Consider the following 25,192-nt stretch of genomic DNA (forward strand, 5'->3'; position numbering starts at 1 on the left):
AGTCCAATCCCCCCCCATGTCCAGCCCCGATCATCTCTTCCCTTCCAACCCCACTGATCTCCAATGCAGAGCACACAGCGGGTCCCCTAAGGGGCACTCTCCCTGACCTCCCAGGGGGCCTCAATGTCCTCTGTCCCCACCAGCGAGGTGATCTTGCCTGGTCCCTTTTAATGGGCACAGTAAAAAGTCTCACAAATCAGGCCCACTCACCTGATGAAGGAGCAGTGCTCCGAAAGCTCATGGTTCCAAATAAACCTGTTGGACTTTAACCTGGTGTGGTGAGACTTCTTACTGTGCCCATCTCCACATCATGGTCTTTTAATGGGGACCAGCTTTAAACCCCGCTGGCGGGAACCTCTCCTGGTGGGGGGAGACATTAACGAGCCCGGAGGATACCATCCCAGGTTCGATAATCATATTGAAATGTGAATTTCAATATGGAATCAGCCTCGCGCTGATTTCTGGTATGAGGCTGATTACATCACAAAAAATGGCCTGGGAGAGTCACAATTGGCTGGATGCCTGGAATCCCACTGCAGGCCCCCTCTGATATCTCCCGGTTCGCTGTGCGACCAGAATAGCGCAGTGGACGGGGAGAATCGCCCCCAATACATTTATTTCCCTTGTCCAAATCATTAATAATGTGTACGGTTGGGGTCCTAGCACAAATCCCTGCGGAACCCCACTAGTCACTGCCCGCCAATCAGAAAAAGACCCATTTATGCCATTTCTTTGCTTCCTGTCTGCCATCCAGCTTTCTATTCATCTCAAGATACTATCTGCAATTCCATGCGCTTTAACTTTACATAGAAGTCTGCTATCTGAGACCTTGTCGAAAGCCTTCTGAAAGTCTGAATAGACAACAAAGAACAACAAGAACAAAGAACAATACAGCACAGGAACAGGCCCTTCGGCCCTCCAAGCCCGCGCCGCTCCCCGGTCCAGGATTGAATCCTGAATCCAGGATCCCCGCCCAATTTTCCAGCCTATCTACATACTAATATCCTATCCCCGAGCTGTCCCTCACAGCTATGATGCTTTGTTCATCACAACCTATTAACTCACCCCTACCCCCCCATTCCAGACCATGTGATCTCCAGGGAGAGGCGAAAACCCAGAGTGAAAACCCCAGGGCCAATATGGGGAAAAAAAAATCTGGGAAATTCCTCTCCGACCCCCTGAGGCGATCGAAACGAGTCCAGGAGATCACACTGGCCCTGATCGGAAAATGCTTCCCAACCCTATTCATTTCCACTTCCACGAACACCATATGAATTCCCTGCCCCCGAGACAGGTTCCCAACTATCCGCAGTCTCGCTCTGTACTGGCACCAGCAAGATGATCATAGAATGAAGCCTTGAGACCATATCCACCGGTTCTCCTTGGTCACTCTATTAGTTGCATCCTCAAAGAATTCCGCTAGATTCCCCCTTATAAATCCATGCTGACTTTGTCAGATTGTACCACTGCATTCCAAACGCTGAGCCATGAAATCCTTCATAATAGACTCTAGCAACTTCCCCAGTACTGACGTTAGGCTCACTGGTCTACAGTTCCCTGTTTTCTCTCTAGCTCTCTTTTTGAATAGCGGGCTTACATTACCTATCCTCCAATCTGTAGGAACCAGTCCAGAGTCCAAAGAATTTTGGAAAATGACCACCAATGGATCTACTATTTCCAGGACCACTTCCTTAAGTACTCTCAAATGAAGTTTATCAGGTCCTGGAGATTTATCTCCCTTCAATCCAATCAATTTCCCCAAAACCATTTCTCTACTAATGCTGATTTCTTTCAGCTCCTCACTAAAACTTGTTTGTCACCATAATTTTAGCTTCATCACTTAGAAAAATCTTTATATCTTCAAGTAATCAAAACTTGAGTGGGGAAGGTAGAAGATCTATTTACTGTAGTTTAGAAAGATCAAAAGGGATCTGATCAAGGTATATAAAATTTTAAAAGGGATTGTTAAAGTAAATGAAGAACAATTTGTTTCCTCTTATGAGGCATTCTAGAACAAGAGGTATAGGTTGAGAGGCGATAGATTTAACACTGAGATGAGGAGGAACTACTTCTTGCAGAGGGTGGTGAATTTGTGGAACACGCTGCCCCATAATGGGGTGGAGTCTGAATCATTGAATGGTTTCAAGAAGGAACTGGATATATTTCTAATAAAAGAAGGGAAAGAGGAATATGGGGAACAGGTGGGGAGGTGGTTTTGAGACCAGGGAGAGATCAGCCATGATCTAATTGAATGGCGGAGCAGGCTTGAAGGGTTGTATTCTGCTCCTAATTCCTACATTCCTACGTTAATCACTCTCCTCCTGAGTTTTTGATTTTTGTGGCTCCACTTGGAGCCCGCAAACTGCCGGCTCCAAGTGGAGAGAATCGCCAAGAAGATCGCGCATATCGACACAGACATCAAGTTTCTACAACCGCAAACTTTTTGATTTTTGACAGTAATTATTCGGTTTGGTGGATATTGCAGTTCTACATATTTTCAACTTTGTTTATGTGTTGCATGTGCAACCCAATAAAATTTCCAAGCCTTCATTAAGCTGCAAGTGTGATAAAATGAATACTCAGATAAAAGGAGTTTGAACACCCTGGGGGAGGTGGGCAAAGTAGTCCAAGAGCTACAACTTCAGGATGAGTTAAAATTGCCATCCCTCTCTGTGCTTATTCTGCAAAATCAACATCCAATAAGACAACAGCCAGGTTGCTCTGGAAAGACACTCTGGCAAATTAGTTTATAAAAGATCCTCATTGTAAGCAGTTGACTGCATACACAGAACCACTTTGGAAAGCACCATTGATGGATAAAAATTCTGTTGGGTCCCAGGAGAGTATATCAAAAAAATTACACAACTCTCGTCCAAGAAAGAAAACTGGACTATTTTCATAATGACCAGAGTTTGGGAAGGAGAACGGTGTTTAGGCACCCAGCTACATGACATCACTAAAAACTGATGCATAAAGTCATCAAATCAACTAATGGAATGTTGACCATTATCTCAAGGAGACTCAAATTCAAAACTAGGGTGGCTTATTGGTCTGAAGTTAGTGCTGCATTGTTTTGAACTCTGAAAGATATATTGGTCCTGGAGAAAAAAAGTGCAGATTCATTTTCAGAACAGAACATTCAACTCTTAAACCTGTTCTGTCACTCAGTGACCTTGATCATAACCCTATCAAGCTGCCTTGATTCCATCTCCTTTAGTGCATTTGTCTAGCAAAAAGCTACTTAATCTCAGATTTAAAATTGTGATGCTAGGTATGTGGGTTGTACATCCCAAAGTCTGGCGGATCACATCAAACACTATGGGGCCGATTTTACCAAATTGGGACTAAGTGTCGCATCCGGTCGTCAAACAGATCCGCGCCCAGCAGCCGCGCGCCAGCGCGCCCATATGCCTTTTTTCGGCGCCGGTCTATTGGGCGGGGCTTAGCGCTGTTGGAGCGGCCGGAGCTCCAACTGCGCATGCGCAGTTCGGAACAGACCGCAAGCAGCGCGCCCGGGCGTGAAAGGCAAAGCAGCACAGACAGCAGAGAGGATGAAAGGAATTCCCTTTGGAGGATAATGTCCAAATCACAGGAACCAAAAACCTGACAGTCCAAAATCTGGGATAATATTACAGGACAGGGATGGGGGGATATACATGTTGAAATATTATCCCAGATTTTGGACAGTCAGGTTTCTAGTTCCTGTGATTTGGACATTATCCTCCAAAGGGAATTCCTTTCATCCTCTCTGCTGTCTGTGCTGCTTTGCCTTTCCCTGGGGGAGGGAGAGGGGGGGGTGGGTGACGGAGAAGGGGAGTGACATGTCTCCCCTGGGAGGAGGGCAATGGAGAAGGGGAGTGACGTGTCTGCTGTTGGGGGGGGGTATCCCTCCTCCGATCCCTCCTCTGGTGGGGAGGAGGGATCGGCCGCAGACTGGCAGCGCCCCGCCCCACCCCCCCACCCCCCCCGCCCCAGGGGCAGACATGTCACTCCCCTTCTCCATCCCCCCCACCACTCCCCAGGGACAGACACGTCACTCCCACTCTCCAGCCCCCCCTGCCCCCCCAGGGACAGACACGTCACTCCCCTTCTCCATCCCCCCGCCCCCCCCCCCTTGACGCCAGGGAAAGGCAGAGAAAGGCCAGGAACGTGCAGGAGGCTGTCGACGGACTGCAGATGGGAAGGATGGTGGAGGGAGACCAGCGATCAAGCTCGGTCGGGGGTGTGCCTCCCAGGGGGGTCCGATCCCAGCAGGGGGGAGTCTGCCGGTGGGGCCTGCCTCCCAGGGGGGTCCGATTGGGGGGGGGGGTGGGCTGACGGGGTGGTTCGTGGGGGGGGTTCCGCGAAGGATGATCGGGGGGGATTAGCTTCGGCGGTTCCCCTGCTGAATTGGAGTCCCATTCGGACTTTTATTTAGCAGGTCATTTAATGCACGGACGCGAAATGGGTCGCAACCTGGTAAAGTCGGGTTCGTTGGTAAAGTTGGGTGCGAGCTTCATTAAGTCGACTTAAATGCCAGACCCGCGCCCGGATCAGGCCTCGGTAAAGACGCGATCTGCCATGAGTCAGGTGCAGATTGCATTTTAGGCCCAACGCCCAACTTTACCGCGATTTAATCGGGCCCTATGTCCCTTCTGATGTTTTCAACGAGTAAAGTACAGAGTGTATCCTACCAGCCCGTGCTTGCAAAACCCAAAACACAGGGCCTGAATTTAGCATTGCATTGCGCCCATTTTCGGGCGCAAAAACTTGGTAAAGTCGGGTGTGAGGCGAGTAGCGCATTTCTCGCCTGCCTCCGTGCCGGCTCCCCTTTACCAAGGCCCGAAAATGACCGCGATTGGGACCGTGCCTGAAATGGGCGCGATGGCCATGTAATTGCATGCATTTAAATTGATTTAATGGGCTGCATGCCCAACCTTACCAGCACCTCCCCCTTTACCACCGTGTTCACCCATCCAGAATTGGCGCGAAACAGACATACTCCACTGAAGTCCGATTCAGGCACTCCAGTTAGTGAGGAGGTGAGTGCCGAGCTTCCGACAGCTCTCTGCTTGAGATCAGTGTGGGGGAAGGGGGGTCCGCTGCCACTCTGCCTGTGATCAGTGAGGGGGAGGGGGGTCCGCTGCCACTCTGCCTGAGATCAGTGAGGGGGAGGGGGGGGGCCCACGATCAGTCTGGGTGGTGGAGGGGGTGGGGGGATAAGGGTGTCAGTAATGTTGTGGTAGTGGGGCAATGTCTGTGGGGGCCAGGGGGAGGCATTATCTGGCCCGGGAGTGATGTGGCAGGGGAGCGTTATTCTATCTTTTTTTCCTGCGCATGCGCAGTTGGAGGCGCCGATTGGGGCTGCAGGATTTCGGGCATGCTAAGCCCCGCCCACAGGCTTCTGCAGCGTGATTCAGAATCGCTGATATCCTAAACACTCCCAGTTTCAAGTCCACCCAGCACTTAGAATCAAAATGGTAAAATAGGGTCCACAGTGTCCAACATTCAACGTGATACTGTGATTGGACAATATTTGTTAAATAATCCTCAGTGTGCTAAGAATTATGCTCGCAATCAATTTAAAATTGTCAGTCAGGTTTGCAGAATGGTGTATGTGTGTGTACTGGAAGCTATATATATTAATAGACTGGACCCTGTTCTTGCATCTGTTTTAGTTAACCAAAATAAGAGACAGTCTTTTGCTAGTTCAATATAATATAATGCCTTGAACAATCTGTCAAGTGACACTCTCATAAAAAAAAACAATGCTTGGCAGTTAATTGTCAGTCACTACCAACTGGTGCATTCTCCACAGCAATGCTTCTACGAATCAGAGCCCACTTGCCAACATATCAGCACTCTCTTCTTAAACAGTATAAATTTGTTGTTTCCTTTACAGTGCATTCTGATGAGCATCCTGATGAGTGCAATATAAAATGCTTCCGCAAAACTGTCTTTTTTTTCAGTAATACTCAAAATTTAAATTTATTAATTGAGCTCCCATCTATTGTTTACCTGGGAAATAATACCACACTTCTCCTGCTCTTTGTATTGAGAAGTATTTTAAAAATTCTCTTCAGAACAGCCTGGCTCTGATTTTAAGGTTATGCCCTCCTGTCTGAGACTCTCCATCTACCCTATCTATTCCTTTTAAAATTCTAAAACAGCATTGTGATAATCCCCCAGGGCTGGGCCTGCTGAACTGCAGTCCCACGTATGGGCCAATGTGTGTACACCATGGTAGTGGTTTTATTTTGCATTCTGTAATAAACCATGTTCTTTTCCAGTCGGGCTTCCTGAGTCATTACAGGCAATCAAATCACCGCTTAACCTCATACATTCCAGGGAATTCAACCCGGGCTTATATAAAGTCTCCACATGACCAGAATGATAACAGAGTTTAAAGGGTTAAACTGAGGACAGGTTGCAAAAAACTATTTTAAAGTGTTTGGAAGGTTGAGGCGTGACTTAGTAAAGGTGTTTAAAAGTAAAGAGGGTAGATGTAGGGAGATTAGAATTCTTTGGTGGGCAATCCAGAACAAGGAGGCTTCATCTTTTAATCAGAGCTAAGCTTTTAAGGAGTTACTTTTTCTGGATTGTGGATTAATTACCACTTCCAAAAAAAATAGATTTTTGTTGGGTTATTGGGGAGTGAAGGATATACATCAAAGGCTAGTAAATGGAATTGAGATACAGATTAATGATGATTTAATGCAGTGATGGGCAACATAGGCTAGTGAGTGGGCCACATGAGTAGCCCTAGGGGATTTTCACAGTAACTTCATTGCAGTGTTAATGTAAGCCTACTTGTGACACTAATAAATAAACTTTAAACCTAAGCTAGTGAGTGAGCCGCATGACTGGCCCTCCTTCACCTCAGTGGGCTGCAAGATTGTAATCAGGCTTGTTCACTAACTATGACTCTTGAATTAGATTGAATACATTTAATACATGCTGAATATTTCATAATGAGTAATAGAAAATGCTTAATCGTCCTTATATTAACAGAACTGTCATCAACTTCAAATAATAAAAACAAAAGAAATACTTATGTTTGCTTGGGAGCACATGACTCACACAGTCAGTGTTGTCTACAGTTAGCACGCAGCTCACTTCACTTTGCTTTACGTGCGTATCACTTCAGTCATACTAATAGGAAAGAACGACACAAATGGGAACAAAGGGAATGTGAATGCTCTGCGCGTAGGCAACAGTCAACAAAATGTCTCACGAGCCACTGATGGGCCACATCTGGCTCCCAGGTTGCAGGTTGCCCATCACTGATCTAATTGCATGGTCTTCCTCATTCCTGTGTTCCTACATGATAGTGCACCCACTGAAATGGAGGGAAGAATCAAAGGCTCCTGATGTGTGCCAAGCTCATTCTAAATGGCTCTGCCTCAAACCAGTGTAGTCAAGCTTTAGGAGAAGATAAGCTCTTACAAAGAGATTACGATTCTTTAATTTATCTGACCTGATTGCTATGGCCTTCAGCCTCAGCTTCCAACTGCGATGGGTTAATACCGACAACTTCTAATCCCAGTGGAAAAATTTGATCAGCCTTGTATCTTCTTGTATGTAGCTATAACCCTTGCCCTACTGGAAAATCCAATCAAATTTGTCTCCCTTCTAGTCCCTCACTGACTAAAGTCAACCACTGTTTCTGATCGTAATCTTTCTGCTATTTTGCTTTGTAAGGGAGCTTTCCAGTTTGTGTGAATGGAAGAGACTGCAGTCACAATTATATTACAAAAGTTAACAGAACTGAAACTTGGATCAAGAGTGTGTGGCCAGCAAACCGTGAGTTGCAGACATCGCAAGTTATTTTTACAATAATCCAAAATGATTTCATAGAATCCCTACAGCCCATAGAGTCTGTACCGACCACAATCCCACCCAGGCCCTACCCCCGTAACCCCGCACATTTACTCTGTTAGTTCCCCTGACACTAGGGTCAATGTAGATGGCCAATCAACCTAACCCACGCATCTTTGGACTGTGGGAGGAAACCAAAGCACCCGGAGGAAACCCATGGAGACACAGGGGAGAACGTGCAAACTCCACACAGTGACCCGAGGCCGGAATTGAACCTGGGTCCCCGACACTGTGAGGCAGCAGTGCTAACCACTGTGCCATTTGTTGAAAGTGTAGGTGTGGAACAATTGTTTTCGCAATTGCATCTGTGCTTGGTTTACTATTCAAAGAGAGTGAGTGAAGAGATGAAATTGTAGCAAGCTTCAGATCCGTCAGCTGGAGATGGGTCTCAGCCTTGAAGTCACAGCCAGATGATAACTTTCTCAGAGTCTGTCTAGTGGAGATACAGAGCAGAGCCGTCATTTTAACAACCTGTACTTTGAGAAAGGCAAAAGGAAAGAATCCAAGGAATTTTCTCTTTTGAGCTGCATGTCACAAGGACAAATTCAGTTCACCTGTCATCCATTAACACCCATGAAAATCAGACTCTGCTGCGATTCTGACATTAGTCGGGTCACTTTCCGAAAGAAAACTGCAGAAACAAAGGAGTCAAACTTGCGTGAAAGCTCTGAAAACCCAATCTGGTTTGATTGACAAACTGTGGCAGGATGTGTGCTCCGATGTTTACAGCGAAAGTCAGTGCACGCATCAGTGGACGTGGAGACCTTTGGATGTGGAGAGTGAGACGCAGTTCATAGTTAGACCAGTGATTGATTTTGGATTGAGGAGGGTGCGACATCTGCACCTACAATTATAACACATTGTCATGTCTCCGATAAAAGCAAATTCTTGCAGATGCTGGAATCTGAAACAAAAACAGAAAATGCTGGAAAATTTCAGCAGATCTGACAGCATCTGTGAAGAGAGAATAGAGCCAATGTTTTGAGTCTGGCTGATCCTTCATCAGATCTGAAGACAGCAGAGAATAGGATGAGATATATATACTGTTGTGGTGGTGGTGGGGGGGGGGGGGGGGGGGGGTGTGGAGGGGGATGGTGGGGGGGGGTGGGGTGGAAGCTGTGAGGGCTGGATAGAGAGCAAGAAGTTTGTGGAGATGGGGTAGGTTAACGTCATATACAAATACAGAAAGGGAATGTAAATGATGGTGATCATGGCTTGGACTGGTGCTGATAGCGGCACTTTAAGAGATCAGAATCAGTGTTAATGGCAGAACAAAGGTGAGCAGTGTGCCAGGACAACCTGAAACATGTAACAGATGGCCCTAGTGGGAAGAGAAGAAAAGGGAAGGGAAGAAAAATGGAAAGTGAGATTTTAAAAATTGAAAATTGAAACAATGGAAGAAATGAAAATAGATTTTAAAATAAAATAAAATGATGGAAATGGGGTGAGGGTGGAGGAGAGAGTTCATGGTCTGAAGTTCTTGAACTCAATGTTCAGTCCGGAAGGCTGTAACGTGCCGATTCGGAAGATGAGGTGCTGTTCCTCTCGTTTACATTGGGCTTCACTGGAACATTGCAACAAGCCAAGAACAGACATGTGGACATGAGAGCGTGTGATAAAATGGCAAGCAACAGGAAGGTCTGGGTCACGCTTGCGGATGAACCAAAGGTGTTCAGCAAAGTGGTTACCCAGTCTGAGTTTGGTCTCTCCAATGTAGAGGAGACCGCATCGGGATCAGCGAATGCAATAGACCAAATTGAAGGAGGTGCATGTGAAGCGCTGCTTCATGTGAAAAGAGTGTTTGGGCCCTGGGATGGCGAGCAGGCAGGAGGCAAAGGGGCAGGTGTTGCACCTTCTGCAATCGCTTTGGAAGGTGCCATTGGCAGTGGGTGAGGTGTTGGGTATGATGGAGGAGTGGACCAGGGTATCCCAGAGGGAATGGTCTCTGCGGAATGCTGACATGGGGAGTGAGGGAACGATGTGTTTGGACTAGTCAACCGTCTATCACCAGAGATGGAGACAGAGTTGTCAAAGACTGGAACAAGGAATGTTCCACCCCATAAAGAGACAGGCATAATTAGGATCCATATGTTCCAGTCCCACTCTGGCCCCTGGGCATAGATGCTCTATTGGACAGTCAGTGCAGACTTGATGGGCAGAATAGCCTCCTGCTGCCTCACAGTTCCTGGGATCTGGGATCAATTCCTGGCTTGGGTCACTGTATGTGTGGTGTTTGCACGTTCTCCCTGTGTCTGTGTGGGTTTCCTCCGGGTGCTCCGGCTTCCTCCCACAGTCCAAAGATGTGCAGGTTAGGTTGATTGGCCATGCTAAATTGCCCCTTAGTGTCCCAGGATGTGTATATTAGAGGGATCAGCAGGGTAAAAGTGGAGTTTCATGGATAGGGCCTGGGTGGGATTGTTGTCGGTGTAGACTCGATGGGCCGAATGGCCCCCTGCACTGTACAAATTGATCCTATGATTCTATCCGATTCATTTGAAAAATGCCTCCTGCAACAATGTGCACCCTACGGTGCTTCACCCAAGTGTCAGCCTGCATTCTGCACTCAGGCCGAAGAGCAGTGATTGAATCCTCCAGCTTCTGCCTCGAGAAAGAAGCCTAATGGCTTCTCCAGCCAGGCCTGGAGATTCAAACTGCTTTGGGAGGGAATTCTACTCTGTAGGGCATTCCTATGATGGCAGAGCAGAGGGAAGCATGGATAAAATAATACACCTGAGTCAGAAGAAAAGGGGCATAGGTAAGAATTCCTTGAAATGGTAGCATTAAACCCAAGTACAAAAGCAGAATCACTGGGAATTAAATTTACATTTTAATCGGGGTTAGAAGCCATTCACAAGTTAACCCTAGCAACCATCAACCATCACTTGATATTTGATCAATAATGCAACTAGCATGACAAAAACCATTCTGTTTATAGAGTCCATACCATATTGCAGGAATACATTGTAAATGGAGTGAGACAGTTTTCATTAGACCCATACTCTGGCAATATTTCTTCCTCTTTGCTCAATAGCCAGCCCTGTTTTAAGGCTATTTTACTTCAAATAGCACTAGTATGGCCAATCCACCTATTTGTTTACCCCAGCTGGTCCCCCTGACACTAGGGTAAATTTATCATGGCCAATCCACCTAACCTGCACATCTTTGGACTGTGGGAGGAAATCGGAGCACCCAAAGGAACCCATACAGACATGGGGAGAACATGCAAGCACCACACAGACCCAAACTGGGAATCAAACCCAGGTCCCCGGCGCTGTGAGGCAGCAGTGCTAACCACTATGCCACCGTGCTGCCCATGGTAGCACACTGGTTATCTAAGATATGTTGTGTATAGAGTCTGTTCCTGTGTCATTTGTATTAATTGAAACACTGAACAAATCATGATATAGAAGGTTAGCAAAGAAGGTTGGCTATTTACTTACTGAATTGCGTTCTATATCCAATTCTCAGATGTTCATTTGATTAATATCTGAAGAAGACATAACTGACCCTTCAGCAAACTCCTTGCGGGGACAACTGCAGTAACTCAAATTCAATCCAATCAGTTACCATGACAACACCTCATATTCCTCGATTGCTGAGTTGAGCTTCGTGTGGTATTGGGTGAGTCAAAAGCCAGCCTTTGGACATGCTTCAGAAATAACCTTCGTTCACCGTGCTTAATCATCGCTTACCATCTGAAATGCTTTCACGCTTACCAGTTTGTAAACAGGCCCTCAAACGATTCTAGCTAAGGTATATTGATCTTTTACACTGAGCTGAGTCTCTTTGACAAGTCGATTTATTTGTCATTTGTCAATTATTTTACTTCACCCTTTATTCAGACACTGGCAGGAAACCAAAATAATTTTGCATTTAAAATATCACCGTTAATGTCCTCATGTCCCAAAATGCTTCACAGCCAATGAATTACTTCTGATATGTGGTCACTGCTATAATGTTGACAAAAGCAGGAGAGGGTCTGTGCACAGATTTTAAATAAGATGAGTGACAGTTTTATCTGTTTATGGTGCTGTCCAATGAAGGATGAAAATAGGTCTGGATGCCAGAGGCGTTCTCTGCTAGTCTCTGAATAATCTCATGGGATATTTCTTATTCATCAGAATAGATGGCAAGATCCTTGATTTAATATGCATCTGAAAGGATGAATTTCTGACAATGCATCACCTCTGTTACTCAACACCCTAAAAGCAGCTCCCACCACAGATCCTTTTCTGTTTCTTAATTCTCCTCATAAAGTCACCACTGTCTACTTGCCTCTCGGTATGATGGCACAGTGGTTAGCACCATTGCCTCACAGCGCTAGAGACTCGGGTTTGATTCCCAGCTTGGGTGACCGTCTGTGTGGAGTTTGCATGTTCTCCCTGTGTCTGCATGGGTTTCCTCCTGGTGCTCCGGCTTCCAAAGACATGCACGTTAGGAGGATTAGCCATGGTAAATGCGTTTAGGCTTACATTAATGCTGCAATGAAGTTACTGTGAAAACCCCTGGTTGCCACACTCCAGCGCCTGTTCGGGTACACCGAGGGAGAATTTAGCATGCCCAATGCACCTAACCAGCATGTCTTTTTGACTGTGGGAGGAAACCAGAACACCTGGAGGAAACCCTCGCCAACATGGGGACAATGTGCAGACTCTGCACAGACAGTGACCCAAGATAGGAATCGAACCTGGGTCCTTGGAGCTGTGAGGCAGCAGTGCTAACCACTGTGCCACCCTGCGCGGGGTTACAGGGATAGGGCTGTGGAGGAGGGCCTGGGTCAGATGCTCTTTCAAAGAGTTGGTGCAGACTTGATGGGCCAAATGGCCTCCTTCTGCACTGTAGGGATTCCATTCTATGGATTAATTACAATTTACCCCTAATCTGCCATCCTTTGCTGGCTGTGGCCAACAGAATGTTCGGCCCACCTTGGGAAGCATAAGCAGCAAGAATAAAGTTACAGCAACTCTAGACTACCCATAATTTAGTTGATGTGTGAAGCTGAAGAGATATCTCCCAGATATGTATAGATTGTCTCCAACTGTTTCTGTGTTATGAATTAGTGATCCTGTGCTCAAGACCCACAGTCTATGGGACCCCTTTGATGGAAGGCCGATAGAATGGAGGTTTACGTTTTTGACTGTTTCTGATAGTCATTGTTAAGAATAGTCATTGAGAATCCAAGTGCTGTTGGATACCTGGATTTTGGTTTGCTATTAGCAATCTCCGTGCGTTCCCTTGATTGCACTCTACACATGAAACCACCATCACTTCACACCCAAAATCCGGCAAGAAGGATGACTATTGAAAAGCCAGAAAGACATTAAACCAGAAAGTTTGGCCAATTGAGCCGCAAAATTCAGAAAAACAATAGCCAGTGTTTTCTGTCTATATAAACTTTAATTGAGAAAGCGGTTACACACCAGTACCAGCAGTTCGTTGATACCAGAACAGGTATGAGAAATCAGCAGAGAGCTAATGTCTATTTAATCTACAATACCTGTATGAATTAATGATCCCAAAAAAAACTGTACATCAGTTGGTAACAAAAAGGCAGTCTGTGCTCCCTGGTTATTAGAAGAACTGTAGCACTCAGTTGAATAAAAGAGGGTGTAAAAAGAACTTTTTTTTTTGCTTTGCAGTGTAATCCCATGCACAATGTTACATAATCAATTTTGGTCTGAATATCTTTGATTTTAACAGTTGGAGACATTTGTGCATTTTGGGAGCTGCATCGGGTAAAGTCCAGTACCGTGTAAAGACTTGGGGAAGAAGTCTCAACAACAATAGTCTTGGAAGCAGGTTGTGGGATGGCGTCGCCTCAACACTTAACAGATACATCCGTTAATTTAGCAAAGGCATAAACCTGTGGGTAACAACCTAAGGACACTTTAACAGGTTCACCTATAATTCCCCTGTGGGACAATTTAGCACGGCATTGGAATAACAGTGTACATACACGTAACACATTTGTATTTGAAAGGGTTAGCATGTCTGCTAAATCAGTTGACAGAAGTATTTCAGATGAATGCACTATGTTAGTATCCTATCAGGTAACTGGAAGGCTTTTTACATTGTGAGCTTCGCCAATTTAATCCAACAAAGAAATAGGGGAAAGAAAAATAGGTCAATAATTTGTAATGTAAACATGAGGCACAATTCCTTCACAATCGACTATCAAAAATGACCAGAAAATCAACAGGGAAAAATGTAACTTTTGAGGAAACCCTTTTTGATTTATTTGTGTGTCCAGAGATCAGTCGTAACAAATGAATTCAATCAAAAAACACAACTGGAGCGAAGGTGCACAAACATCCAATCTGATGAACGAGCCTTTAGAAAGTAAATCAAAGTAGACAGATCTATGGAGTAACTGAAATCAGCATAACTCATTTAATTTATATTAAAAATGACAGTGCAAAATAATTCATTGATAGTAAAACTATTGAAATCACATATAACATATTGCAGGGCCACTTTCTGCACCCTTTATTACTGACGAAGCTTGGAGACAGCATGAAATCTAAGAGAGAAATCTAACCCCATCTAGCAAGATTGTGCTAAGTTTCATTCAAAAGCTATTACTCTGTTTTAAAGCATGACATTGCACTAATATTTTAATCCGATGATTCAACACCATTTGCATTATCTGTAACAGTCACACATTCAACCTTAATTGACAAGTGAATCATAAATGGACTTTATATTCCTCGCACAGCACCAACATGTAACACTATAGACAGTCAAAACAAAAGCAATAGCTATTTTCAGGCATTTTGGCAGCTGCTGCAGCACTTTCTACACCATTTGTATGTTGTGTTCGACTATAGGTGCTTGACATAATCGCAGTTTTGTGTATGTTTATAAACTGCAAAGTTTCATTATGAACATGCTGGTATTCAGATCCCTTTGCACTTTGCGTTTCTCAGGGTGAATGCTGTAGTTCCCAAATCAACCTGACTGTATTAGACAATCCCAAGTGCCTTTGAAAGTATTTGTGGTCTCCTTTGCAGTTTAAATCAGGTTGTTTCCTATCACTTGTGTGCAGCATAACTTTGCAAAGACATTTTACTTTTTCCATAATTTATTGGAGAAAGATGTCTTATTCAACCAATTGTGAATTAATTCTCCCAGTTACAATGTAACCCAAATGTGGGAAGTTTGCGTTGATTGGTATTTCTAGTGGAAAACACACTTACAGTATCACTGAGATCTTCCCATAATTTTTTGGTAGTTATATTCATCAAAAGAAACAATCCCCACAAGAGAGATTAGAGTTCTTAATCGTCACTCAGCCCCATATCCTGGACTATATTATCAGGAAGGAATAGTTGGTTTCTACTGCTCCACTTCATATGAAGCATAGACTTTTTATTTCCCTTTACCCTGAGAAATAAGGGTGAAAATTTGATATGGAGGATGTATTAATCCTCTAACTACCTCACTCAGTACACAGATTAAGATAATTGGCAAAAACTTCCACAGGGGAGACAAGAACTCTTTTTTATTAATGCAGTAAGTTGTTATGATGTGGATTGCACTGCCTGAGAGCGTGGTGGAAACAGATTCAATGGTAACTTTCAAAGGAAAGTTGGATTTATAATCAGAAAGGAGTAATCTTCAGGGCCACGGTGAAAGAGAAGAGGATTAGGATCAATTGGATAGCTCTTTAAAGGAGTTGTGCATACATGATAGGTCAAATATCTTCTGTGTGGAATTATTCTATCAAATTTGTTTAAGGAGCAGGGATATGTGCAGAAGACTTGCATTTGTTGTTAAGTGGACCAAGGGGCTTTGTGACACTTAATTCAGTAGCCAAATAAGGGAAATGGTTTGGACACTCCCACTTAAGAGCCACTATCTAAAAATGGAGAATTGTGAATTCCCTGTCTTGGATTTGTTCTTTGCTGCCAAGAGTCTAAAAGAAACTGTGTGAAAATATCCTGTTACAAATGTAAGGTTTATAAGATTATGGTATTTTCTGGGACTGCATCTTTAATTTAGGATAAAACGAAGGGGGCCATGTGACCTGTTCTGAAGTCTGCCTAACAACAGGCCAGAGTGACATATCTATTAAAGCTTAAAGGGAAGCCCAGATTTCTTTGCTGGAAAGGTGTAAGGTGTTCACTTTTGGAAACAATGTAAGAAGCCTCTTATTTACAGTTTACTATCTTCAAAGACCCAGGAAAATGTTGGGAATGTCAGATTGTAAACAGGTATGCTTTAAACTGTCCATTTAGTTCCAAGACAGAATAGGGTTTGAGTTTCAAATATAGCGAATCAATATTTTTGCCTGGATACAAGAGTCAAGCGATTCACATTGCTACTGAGATGGGCTTTGAGAGAGGGAGAGTGAGACCTTCAGAAACCATTGTGAGATCAGACTATGGGCTTTCATGAAACTCACAGGCAAGTTTGTCTGCCAAGATGGTGGAGAGAGGAGGCAGTCAGGGACCAAAAGTCTTTATAATTCAGGAATCCAGGTGGGAGCTTGCACTCAGACCGAAAAGACCAAATTCGTTAGGATTTGTAATAAGGCTAGAAGATCTAGTTTGTGCTGGAAGGAGAATTTCCAGAAAAACCCTCACCATAAAAGACAGTTCTGGGTTTAAAAGTTAGCAGGCTAGTGAAGGAAAGGAACAGGAATAAACCCTCAGGAGCTAAGAATTACGTTGGACTGGGTCTGGGAAAATCAAATGCCTACTTGAGGGACAGTATAAAGAATACCAATTTGAACTTGGTTTTCATTTATGTTAAGAATAAAAGGCAGAAGTTGTGTTCTGTAGGTTAGGGTATAAGTTGCTTACAAAAAACAGTGTTTAGTTAATAGTGCTTTTAGTCTGTTTGTTACAGTAAAAAGTTTAAAATGAGAACTCTGATGTCATCATTTCAGTTAGTAATTGGAAGTTCACATTTCATTGTTTAAAGTTATCAGTCTCTCCTGGTGACATTCCACATACTTCTGCACTCTTGTAGAGATTTCTCAGGAGTGATTGGACCCAAGGAGGGAGCATTTGCAACATCTCTGGCAAATGCCATAATACAGGAGGGAAGATACAGGGAAAATTATACAAGGGAAGTTGATTGAAGAGAAACTGCAGCACGTAATAACATCAAAGGGCGGCACGGTAGCACAGTGGTTAGCACTGCTGCTTCACAGCTCCAGGGACCTGGGTTCGATTCCCGGCTTGGGTCACTGTCTGTGTGGAGTTTGCACATTCTCCTCGTGTCTGCGTGGGTTTCCTCCGGGTGCTCCGGTTTCCTCCCACAGTCCAAAGATGTGTGGGTTAGGTTGATTGGCCATGCTAAATTGCCCCTAAGTGTCCTGGGATGCGTAGATTAGAGGGATGAGCAGGTAAAATATGTAGGGATATGGGTTAGGGCCTGGGTGGGATGGTGGTCGGTGCAGACTCGATGGGCCGAATGGCCTCTTTCTGTACTGTAGGGTTTCTATGATTTCTATGATTTCAAACAAAAAGTGAGAAGGGGCGGCATGGTTGCACAGTGGTTAACACTGCTGCCTCACAGCGCCAGGGACTCGGGTTCAATTCCGGCCTTGGGTGACTGTCTTTGTGGAGTGTGCACATTCTCCCCGTGTCTGTGTGCATTTCCTCCAAGTGCTCTGATTTCCTCCCACAGTCCAAAGATGTGTGGGTTAGGTGGATTGGCCATGTTAAATTGTCCTTTAGCGTCTCAAGATGTGTAGGTTAAATGGATTAACCATGGTAAATGCAATGGGCTACGGGATAGGATGGGGGAGAGGGCTTCGGTAAGACACTCTGTCAGAGAGTTGGTGCTTCCACGATGGGCCAAATGGCCCATTCTGCACTGTTGGGATTCTATGTATGATCTATGAAAGCAACCAAACAGATTGGCTGAGTTATAATTTGAAAAAGGATTTAACCAGTTAAATTGGAGCAAGTCACCAGCTAAATATTTCACACATCTGCCAACAGCAAATACATGACTGTGACTTCAAACCTAAAAAGATCCACCTGTAGCCTCCACCCCCAACAATCCAAAGTTTCTACAATCCTGCAAGATTTTTGGTCCAATATTTGGAATGTATTAAAGTCCTAGCAGGTTCCTTAAATTTCAGAAGACACCTGCAGTTTGCCAGCTTTTATCACCCCTCTCAAAATTATTTCAAGATGCTCCACCGATAATAAATGACTTCCAAGGGCAGTGGTCCTGTCGGCAACGAAGAGATGACAAAGAATTTCTGCACTCGAAGCTCCCACAAACAGCAAACAGCTGGCTAATCTGACATCGTTCTGGGGAGAATGTTGGCCAGAATGACGGGGCTGGGACGTAGAAGACAATTCAGAGCTTGACTTCTTGAAAAGGGAGAGATTTTCATGAAAAGCACACATGTCAAGTTACTTTGCACATGGAAAGATCCCGCCAACAGCAACAAGGCAACTGAGCAATTACTCTGCTGTCTATTGAGGAAGACCAGGTCCTCTTGATGAGACCTCACATTTGAAGATTTATAATGCACTGTTTGCTTTAACATCAGTATAAAACTAAATACAAAGTTAAGCAAATTAGTAATGATTTTTTATTTTATATATATAATGTATGCATTCTATTTTCTGATTATAGTGTATTGTTCCACATTGGAAGAAAACTGAGAAACGAGACTCTCGGGTATCTCAATGTCAGCATGCAAGGTAACTAAAAGGCTCGGTTAATGTCAAACACCCAGAGTGTGCACTTCTCAAAAGGAAAATCTGGTCCGATATCCATAAAATCGCAAATAAAAATTGTATTTTATTTGTTATGACTGTTTCTCTGAGAAGAATGTTCTTATTCATGGGAGAATGGCTGCGGTCAACTTTGAGGAACAGTGCTGCATACAGACACATGGTAAATGACAAGGTTCACCTTGCACTCACTCTTATACAACCAATGCATTCATTGTCTAGTACACTTAACTGGTTTTTGTTAACTGTTAGAGCACCTATGTGTGGTGATTTAAATCTTTCCCTCAAACTCTAAGCTATGGTATTTTGTCACTGTAATTTGCACCATTAGATCAAATCATGCAACTGCCCTAGATCAGTGTAAGTGTTTATATAAGGCATATTGGAACAAGTCAAAAGAATTCCTTTGATTCACTTCCAATGTTACATTTACTTGGTATTTTCTGGGGTCTAGGGTTTGTGGGTGGGTGGGTAGAGAGGGAGAAGGGGAAGTTCCTTGATGCCTTCTGTCTTCTTGAAGAATACAATAAGTCTTTCAAATTCATATTATATTTGGCTTTTGATGGTACCAGAGATGTCTGCAGCGAGCCAAGATCCTTACAGGCTTGAGACGATTCAGTCACCTCACGGAGAGCTCTTTACTGATGTGAAGAACAGATAACATTGGTTACAATCACAGCTCCAGGCAACTGATGGCACCAAGGATCAGGCCAAAACTAAGCATCATGTAGGAGATCTGCACAGTTACTCCTGAACCTGGAAGGTAAAGAAGATGAAAAGAAATAGGTTAGCATAATAAGCAAAGAACATTACACTTCAAAGATAATGCACTTCAGTTACTAATACTGATCTATATTGTAAAAACATTGCACCTCCTGTCAATTGCACTTGATGATGTCACACACTATCTGGTTCAAAGGTCTGTGTTCCACAAGAGAATAAGCTATAAAGAAAGTTATTTAGAATGTATAGATAATCTCTCTAGCAGCAGAGCAGACCTGATCCACAATGTCTCCAACCTCTCATTTGAGCTGTGTATGAACTAAGCCAGATATAGAACTGAAAAACAGAGTGGTTACATTAAACTTCAAGGTCTTTGCAATTTGATCCAGGCATTGTCAGGCAGGCTCCAAAGCTCACAATGCTAACAGTATTAATTCCACAGAGCAGACACGGATCATACTTCTGCGGTAGGAGAACGCACAATGCGCATATTATTGGCTTCAAAGAATGCACAATGCTAATGCTACCGATCTGAGAGAACACACAGCGTTCACACTCCCAAAATCAAAGAACGGACCACATTCACACTCTCGAGTTCAGATAACAAATCCCAAGTTCAGATAGCAAACCACATTCACACTCCTGAGTTCAGATATAAAAAACCACATTCACACTCCTGAGTTCAGATAACACACTAGGTAACACGCTGCATTTGCACTCCTGACCTTAGAGTCAACACAGCATTGACACTCCTGACCTTAGAGGGTGCACTGCATTCATACTTCTTGAACCGCTGCAGTCTGTGTGATATAGGTGTTTTTAGGGAGGGAGTTACAGGGTTTTAACCTCATGATAGTGAAGGAATGGCAATATAGCAAATCAGAATGATGCATGATTTGGAGGAAACTTTCAGGTTCCCCATTCCATATTCCTATGCGCCTGCTACACTTGTTCTTCTAGGGGGCAAAGGCCATGGGTTTGACAGAAGCTTGCTGAGTTGCTAGAATGCATCTTATAGATTGATACACTGCAGTTACATTGTGCTGATGGTGGAGAGAGTGAATGTCCATGGATGGAGCACCAATCAAGTGGGCTGCTTTGGATGGTGTCGAGCTTCTTGAGTGTTGTTAGAGCTGCACTCATCCTAGCAAATGGAGAGTCTTCCATCACATTCCTGATGTGAGTTTTGTCGATGATGGATAGGATTCGGGAGTCAGGAGGTGAGTTACTTATTGCAGAATTCCCAGCCTCTGGCAGCCACAGTACTTCTATGACTTGTACAGTTAAGTTTCTGGTCAAGGGTGACCTCCAGCATGTTGATGGTGGGGATCCAGCAATGATAGTGCCATCGAACTATCTCTTGTTGAAGATATTCACTGCCTGGCATTGTATGGTGGTGACCCAATGATCAAAAGGAAGCACTAAACAAGAGGAAGCTATTTTGCTCATGACGGTGACTTTTCCTAATGTGACCATTCCAATTATGGACTTCCAACTTTCTCAGGGAAGATCTTCATATACTCTGCAACAAATAAGGTTGGGAAGCACTACATGAAAATATGGGACCATCACTGATCTGCTTCCTTGGGTGAAGGTGAATGTAAAAGTCACAGAGAAATTGTGAGAAGCAGGACCAAAAATGGGAAGAGGGTTTGAGCTACTGGCTTTGGATAAGGGCAATGGCAACAAGGCCATCAAGACCCAGACACAAAGAGCAGGACTAGAGTCACATGTAGGCCAAATCAGCGTCCCTTTCCAGATGGACATTCAAGAATCAGTTGGGTTTTTACAACAATCTGCTGTGTTATGTGGTTATTTTCTCACACATTATCAGGTTTATTGAATCAATTTCACAAATTGTCATGATGAGATTTGGAAAACCAGCAAACACTGCACTGTGGGCAGCATGGTAGCACTGCCGCTTCACAGCGCCAGGGAGCTGGGTTCGATTCCCGGCTTGGGTCACTGTTGTGCTCTCTCCGTGTCTGCGTGGGTTTCCTCCGGGTGCTCCGGTTTCCTCCCAAAGACGTGCTGGTTAGGTGCATTGACCCGAACAGTCGCTGGACTGTGACGACGAGGGGCATTTCACAGTAACTTAATTGCAGTGTTAATGTAAGCCTTAGTTGTGACTAATAAATTAACTTTAACATTACCAAAACTATTTCAATTACAGATACAGGAGTAGGCTATTTGGCCACTCAAGCCTGCCACGCCATTTAATTGGATCATGTCTGATTTGTACCTCAACTCCACTTACCTATCTTTTGCCCACATCCCTTGGCTAACAACTATTAATTTTAGTCTTGAAAGTTTCAATTGATACAACATCACAACCTCTTGTGCTTTAAGTTCCATATTTCTGCTATCTTCTTTGAGAATGTGCTTTCTGATTTTGCTCTCAATGATCTAGATCCAAGTATAAGAATATGCTCTCCTGTCCTGGATTTTCCCACTAGAGGTAAACGTTTTCTATTCAATAGCTTTACAATTTAAAGACTTGGATTAGATCACCCCCTCAAACTTTTAATCTCAAGGGAATATAAATCAGGTTTATGAACTACATTCTCATGATTTCACCATTTAAGTCCTTTTGAATCGCTGAAATGAGAGACATGCTGTTGAAGCTTTCTGTCTTGTACTCATCAGATGTATGTCTCTTTTTTTCCAAAAAACAACACTCAATTTCCATGCTACCAGGTGACTGTTAAATCTTTTTATCATTCTGGTGAATCTGTGATGTACCCTTCCCAAGAGCACTCAAAACCTTTCCACATTAGACTTTAGACAGGTGGTTAAAATATGTTGCTCGATCGATGGGCGGACAAATTGATTTCACTTACTTAGGATAGCATTCCTGTTACAATGCAATTATTATCACCTCACAATGAAATCCATTACTCCAGTCATAAGGATAAGTGGACTATGCCCTGCATATTAGTGGAAGGCAGCAAACTGAAAAGACAGGGCTGACAGATGCTTTGGCAAACGTTTTTCTTTGTTTGGGCACTCGGACACAACTTGCACGAAATTAGATTGTTTGTCTCACTTATGAATGGCATCACCATGCCAGACTCTTAACCTTCTTAATCCAGAAGAAAAAAAGTTTGTAAACATTGTGTTAAACTCTGAAGACAATGCCCCTTTAAACCGTGTGCACTGATTGCTTTTTTTAACAATAGAGTTTTTCCCAGTTCTGTCATTGGAAACTGTCAAACGAAAGATCACTGTTTGTTAGTGTAAGGTATAGAGTAACACACTCAGCTCAGGTTAGGTGCTCATTAGGGAAAAGAAGAGAATGCAGAACCTTCTAGGCAAAGCCTTTGAATAAGCACTGAGTGCACAGCTACCTTGAGTCAAATTGCTCATGGCGGCTGAATCCCAAAGTGCTATTTTCTCAAACCGTCAATCTATAACGTTGAATCAGCTCAAGCATGAGTCTCTGGAATCACTCGAGAAGCTTTTAGGTGCTGTTATTTAGGGAGGGTAGATGGGGTATAGAGTAACAGACTCTGCTCAGATCAGGTGCTCATTAGGGTAAGCTCATAAGGAAGGATGACCTAGCTAGACCAAATGGTGTCCTCTGTTTGTACCTTGTCAGGATATAAAAATGCAGGAAGAAAAGACGAGATCCATTCCAAATTGCTGCTGTAGAAGTGGTTTCGTGATAAAGGAGTGTGTTGACTGCAAGTGGATGGTGTGCCTGAGTCAGCAACTCTCTTCATGAAAAATGCATAATCCCACCAACTGCTGTCATGTCTAAACTGTGGCTCAGTGGTGGTTTTCCTGTCTCTCGAGTCAGAAGGTTGTGGGTTCAAATCCCACTCCAGGGATTTGGCCACCTAATCTGGTGCGAAGGTCCAATGAGGAAGAGCTGCACTGTCTGAGTTGTTTCTGATGCGATGGTCAACCAAGAGCTTGACACCCTTCTTGGTTATTGTTATGTAATGGCACTTGAGGCATCATCAAGACAATTCAGGCTTTGTGTGGAATAAAAGGTATTAATTGATAAAGAGAAACTATGTACAGGAGTTTGCAGCTCTAGGTTGCATTGGAGTAACCTGTCCGGCTGCTCCAGTCCTTACATGCTTACTACTTGGCTTCCAGATGTATTCTGCCCCAGATAGGACTCCCCCTTCAGGGGTGATCACTCACTCTCGGTTCCCATTGATCCCTCAAGCTAAGTGACCCTCTTCTGATGTACAGTCTTCAGGAGATAGACCCCACAATCATTACAGTTATGAAATATCCCGTTACATGATTTGAAGAAGAGCAGGAGAGAATGAACTGGTGTCCTGGCCAAAGTGCATCCCATAGTAACACATTCTGTGCTCAGTTATCCCAACACTGCTTGTGGGGTCCTGCAGTGCGCAGATTGGCTGCCTCTTTTCCCTGCATGACAATGATGAATATACTTCAAGCAAGTTTTTGCTGTAAAGGTTTGAGTCTTCCTGATAGGGAGAGATGGAACTGTATATTCTTGCTTCTCAGACAGCGCACAGACAAGATTCCCTCCCTGTTATTAATGGGAACTATGGATCTCTGGGGCTTCATGGCAACACGAGTAAAATAAATAGGGATGGGAAAATGTTAAAATTGAAATGGGCGGCATGGTGGCACAGCGGTTAACACTGCTGCCTCATAGCACCAGGGACCCGGGTTCAATTCCAGCCTCGGGTGACTGTGTGGAGTTTGCACATTCTCCCTGTGTCTGCGTGGGTTTCCTTCAGGTGCTCTGGTTTCCTCCCACATTCCAAAGATGTGCGGGTTAAGTGGATTGGCCCTTAGTGTCAAGGGAACTAGCAGGGTAAATAGGTGGGGTTACAGGGATAGGGTTTGGTTGGGATTGTTATTGGTGCAGGCTTGATGGGCTGAATGGCCGCCTTCTGCAGTATAGGGATACGATGATTCCCCGAGAGACCAAAAATCTGTCTATCTTAACCTTAAATATCTCAAATGATGAGGCATCCGCAACGCTCTGGGGTAGAGAATTCCAGAGATTCACAATTCTTTGAATGAAGGAACTTCTCATCTTATCCTAAATGATCGTTTCCTTAACCTGAGACTGTGCCCCCATGCTCTCGATTCCCCAGCCTGGGGAATCAACCTCTCAATATCCAGCCTATCAAGCCCCTTCAGTATCTTGTAAATTAAGTGATGTTATCCCTCAGGTACAGTTGCTAAACTCCAGAGAATGGAAGTCCATACTTGAAATATGTTTTTTGGTAGGGCAGCAGGGGGACACTGTGATGTTGTCCAAGTGATAGACAGTGTAATGAGGCTGATTGAAGAGTTGTAAGGAAGAATAAACTAGATGGGGCCTCTTTTATCTGTATTTGGCTTGATGGATTTAAGTTTCAGAAGGAGGTCCTTTCACATATTGGGGCCTTGGTCTCTCAGGAAGACTTGACATGAAATCAAGACAATCTTTGGGAGAATTTAGGTTTCTGGTTTTCTCCAAACAATGGAGAAGGTGGAAAGTGAGGGGAGGTGGGGGTTGGGGTTTGGAGTCTGGGGCTCGGAGTCTGGGGCTCTTAGTCTGAATGCTATGAATTTCTCCCATTTTCAAATCATTCAGTTTTAGCCTCCTTCCTGTTAATGGCAGCATGATGTGGAGATGCCGGCTTTGGACTGAATCCTGTTTGTGAGCAGATCTCCCACTCTACCTGACGAAGGAGCAGCACGCTCCGAAAGCTAGTGGCGTTTGCTACCAAATAAACCTGTTGGACTTTAACCTGGTGTTGTTAGACTTCTTACCATGGCAGCATGAGACAGGTTCAGTTGGATCAGTGAGAGTTTGCAGGACTGATGAAATGTCCTTGGAGGTTATGTTCTGGGCTCGATAGAATATTGAGTTTATCCTATGAGGAAGGGCAATTCCCATGAATGCTGCCATTGTTTTTCTCTCCGAT

General features: G+C 44.1%; 1 protein-coding gene across 1 annotated transcript in view; it reads right to left on the reverse strand.

Annotated features, from left to right (window-relative positions):
• Positions 1-17,294: 17,294 nt before the first annotated feature.
• Positions 17,295-25,192, reverse strand: part of cntn1b (contactin 1b) — a 748,714-nt gene continuing 740,816 nt past the window's right edge. The window contains exon 25 of the mRNA XM_078220219.1: positions 17,295-19,316. Within this exon, the coding sequence (XP_078076345.1) occupies positions 19,234-19,316 (83 nt within the window). The 3' untranslated portion in view covers positions 17,295-19,233. The remainder of the gene's footprint in view (positions 19,317-25,192) is intronic.

This window comes from Mustelus asterias, chromosome 9 (genome assembly GCF_964213995.1).
Source record: "Mustelus asterias chromosome 9, sMusAst1.hap1.1, whole genome shotgun sequence".
Classification (NCBI taxonomy): Eukaryota; Metazoa; Chordata; class Chondrichthyes; order Carcharhiniformes; family Triakidae; genus Mustelus; species Mustelus asterias.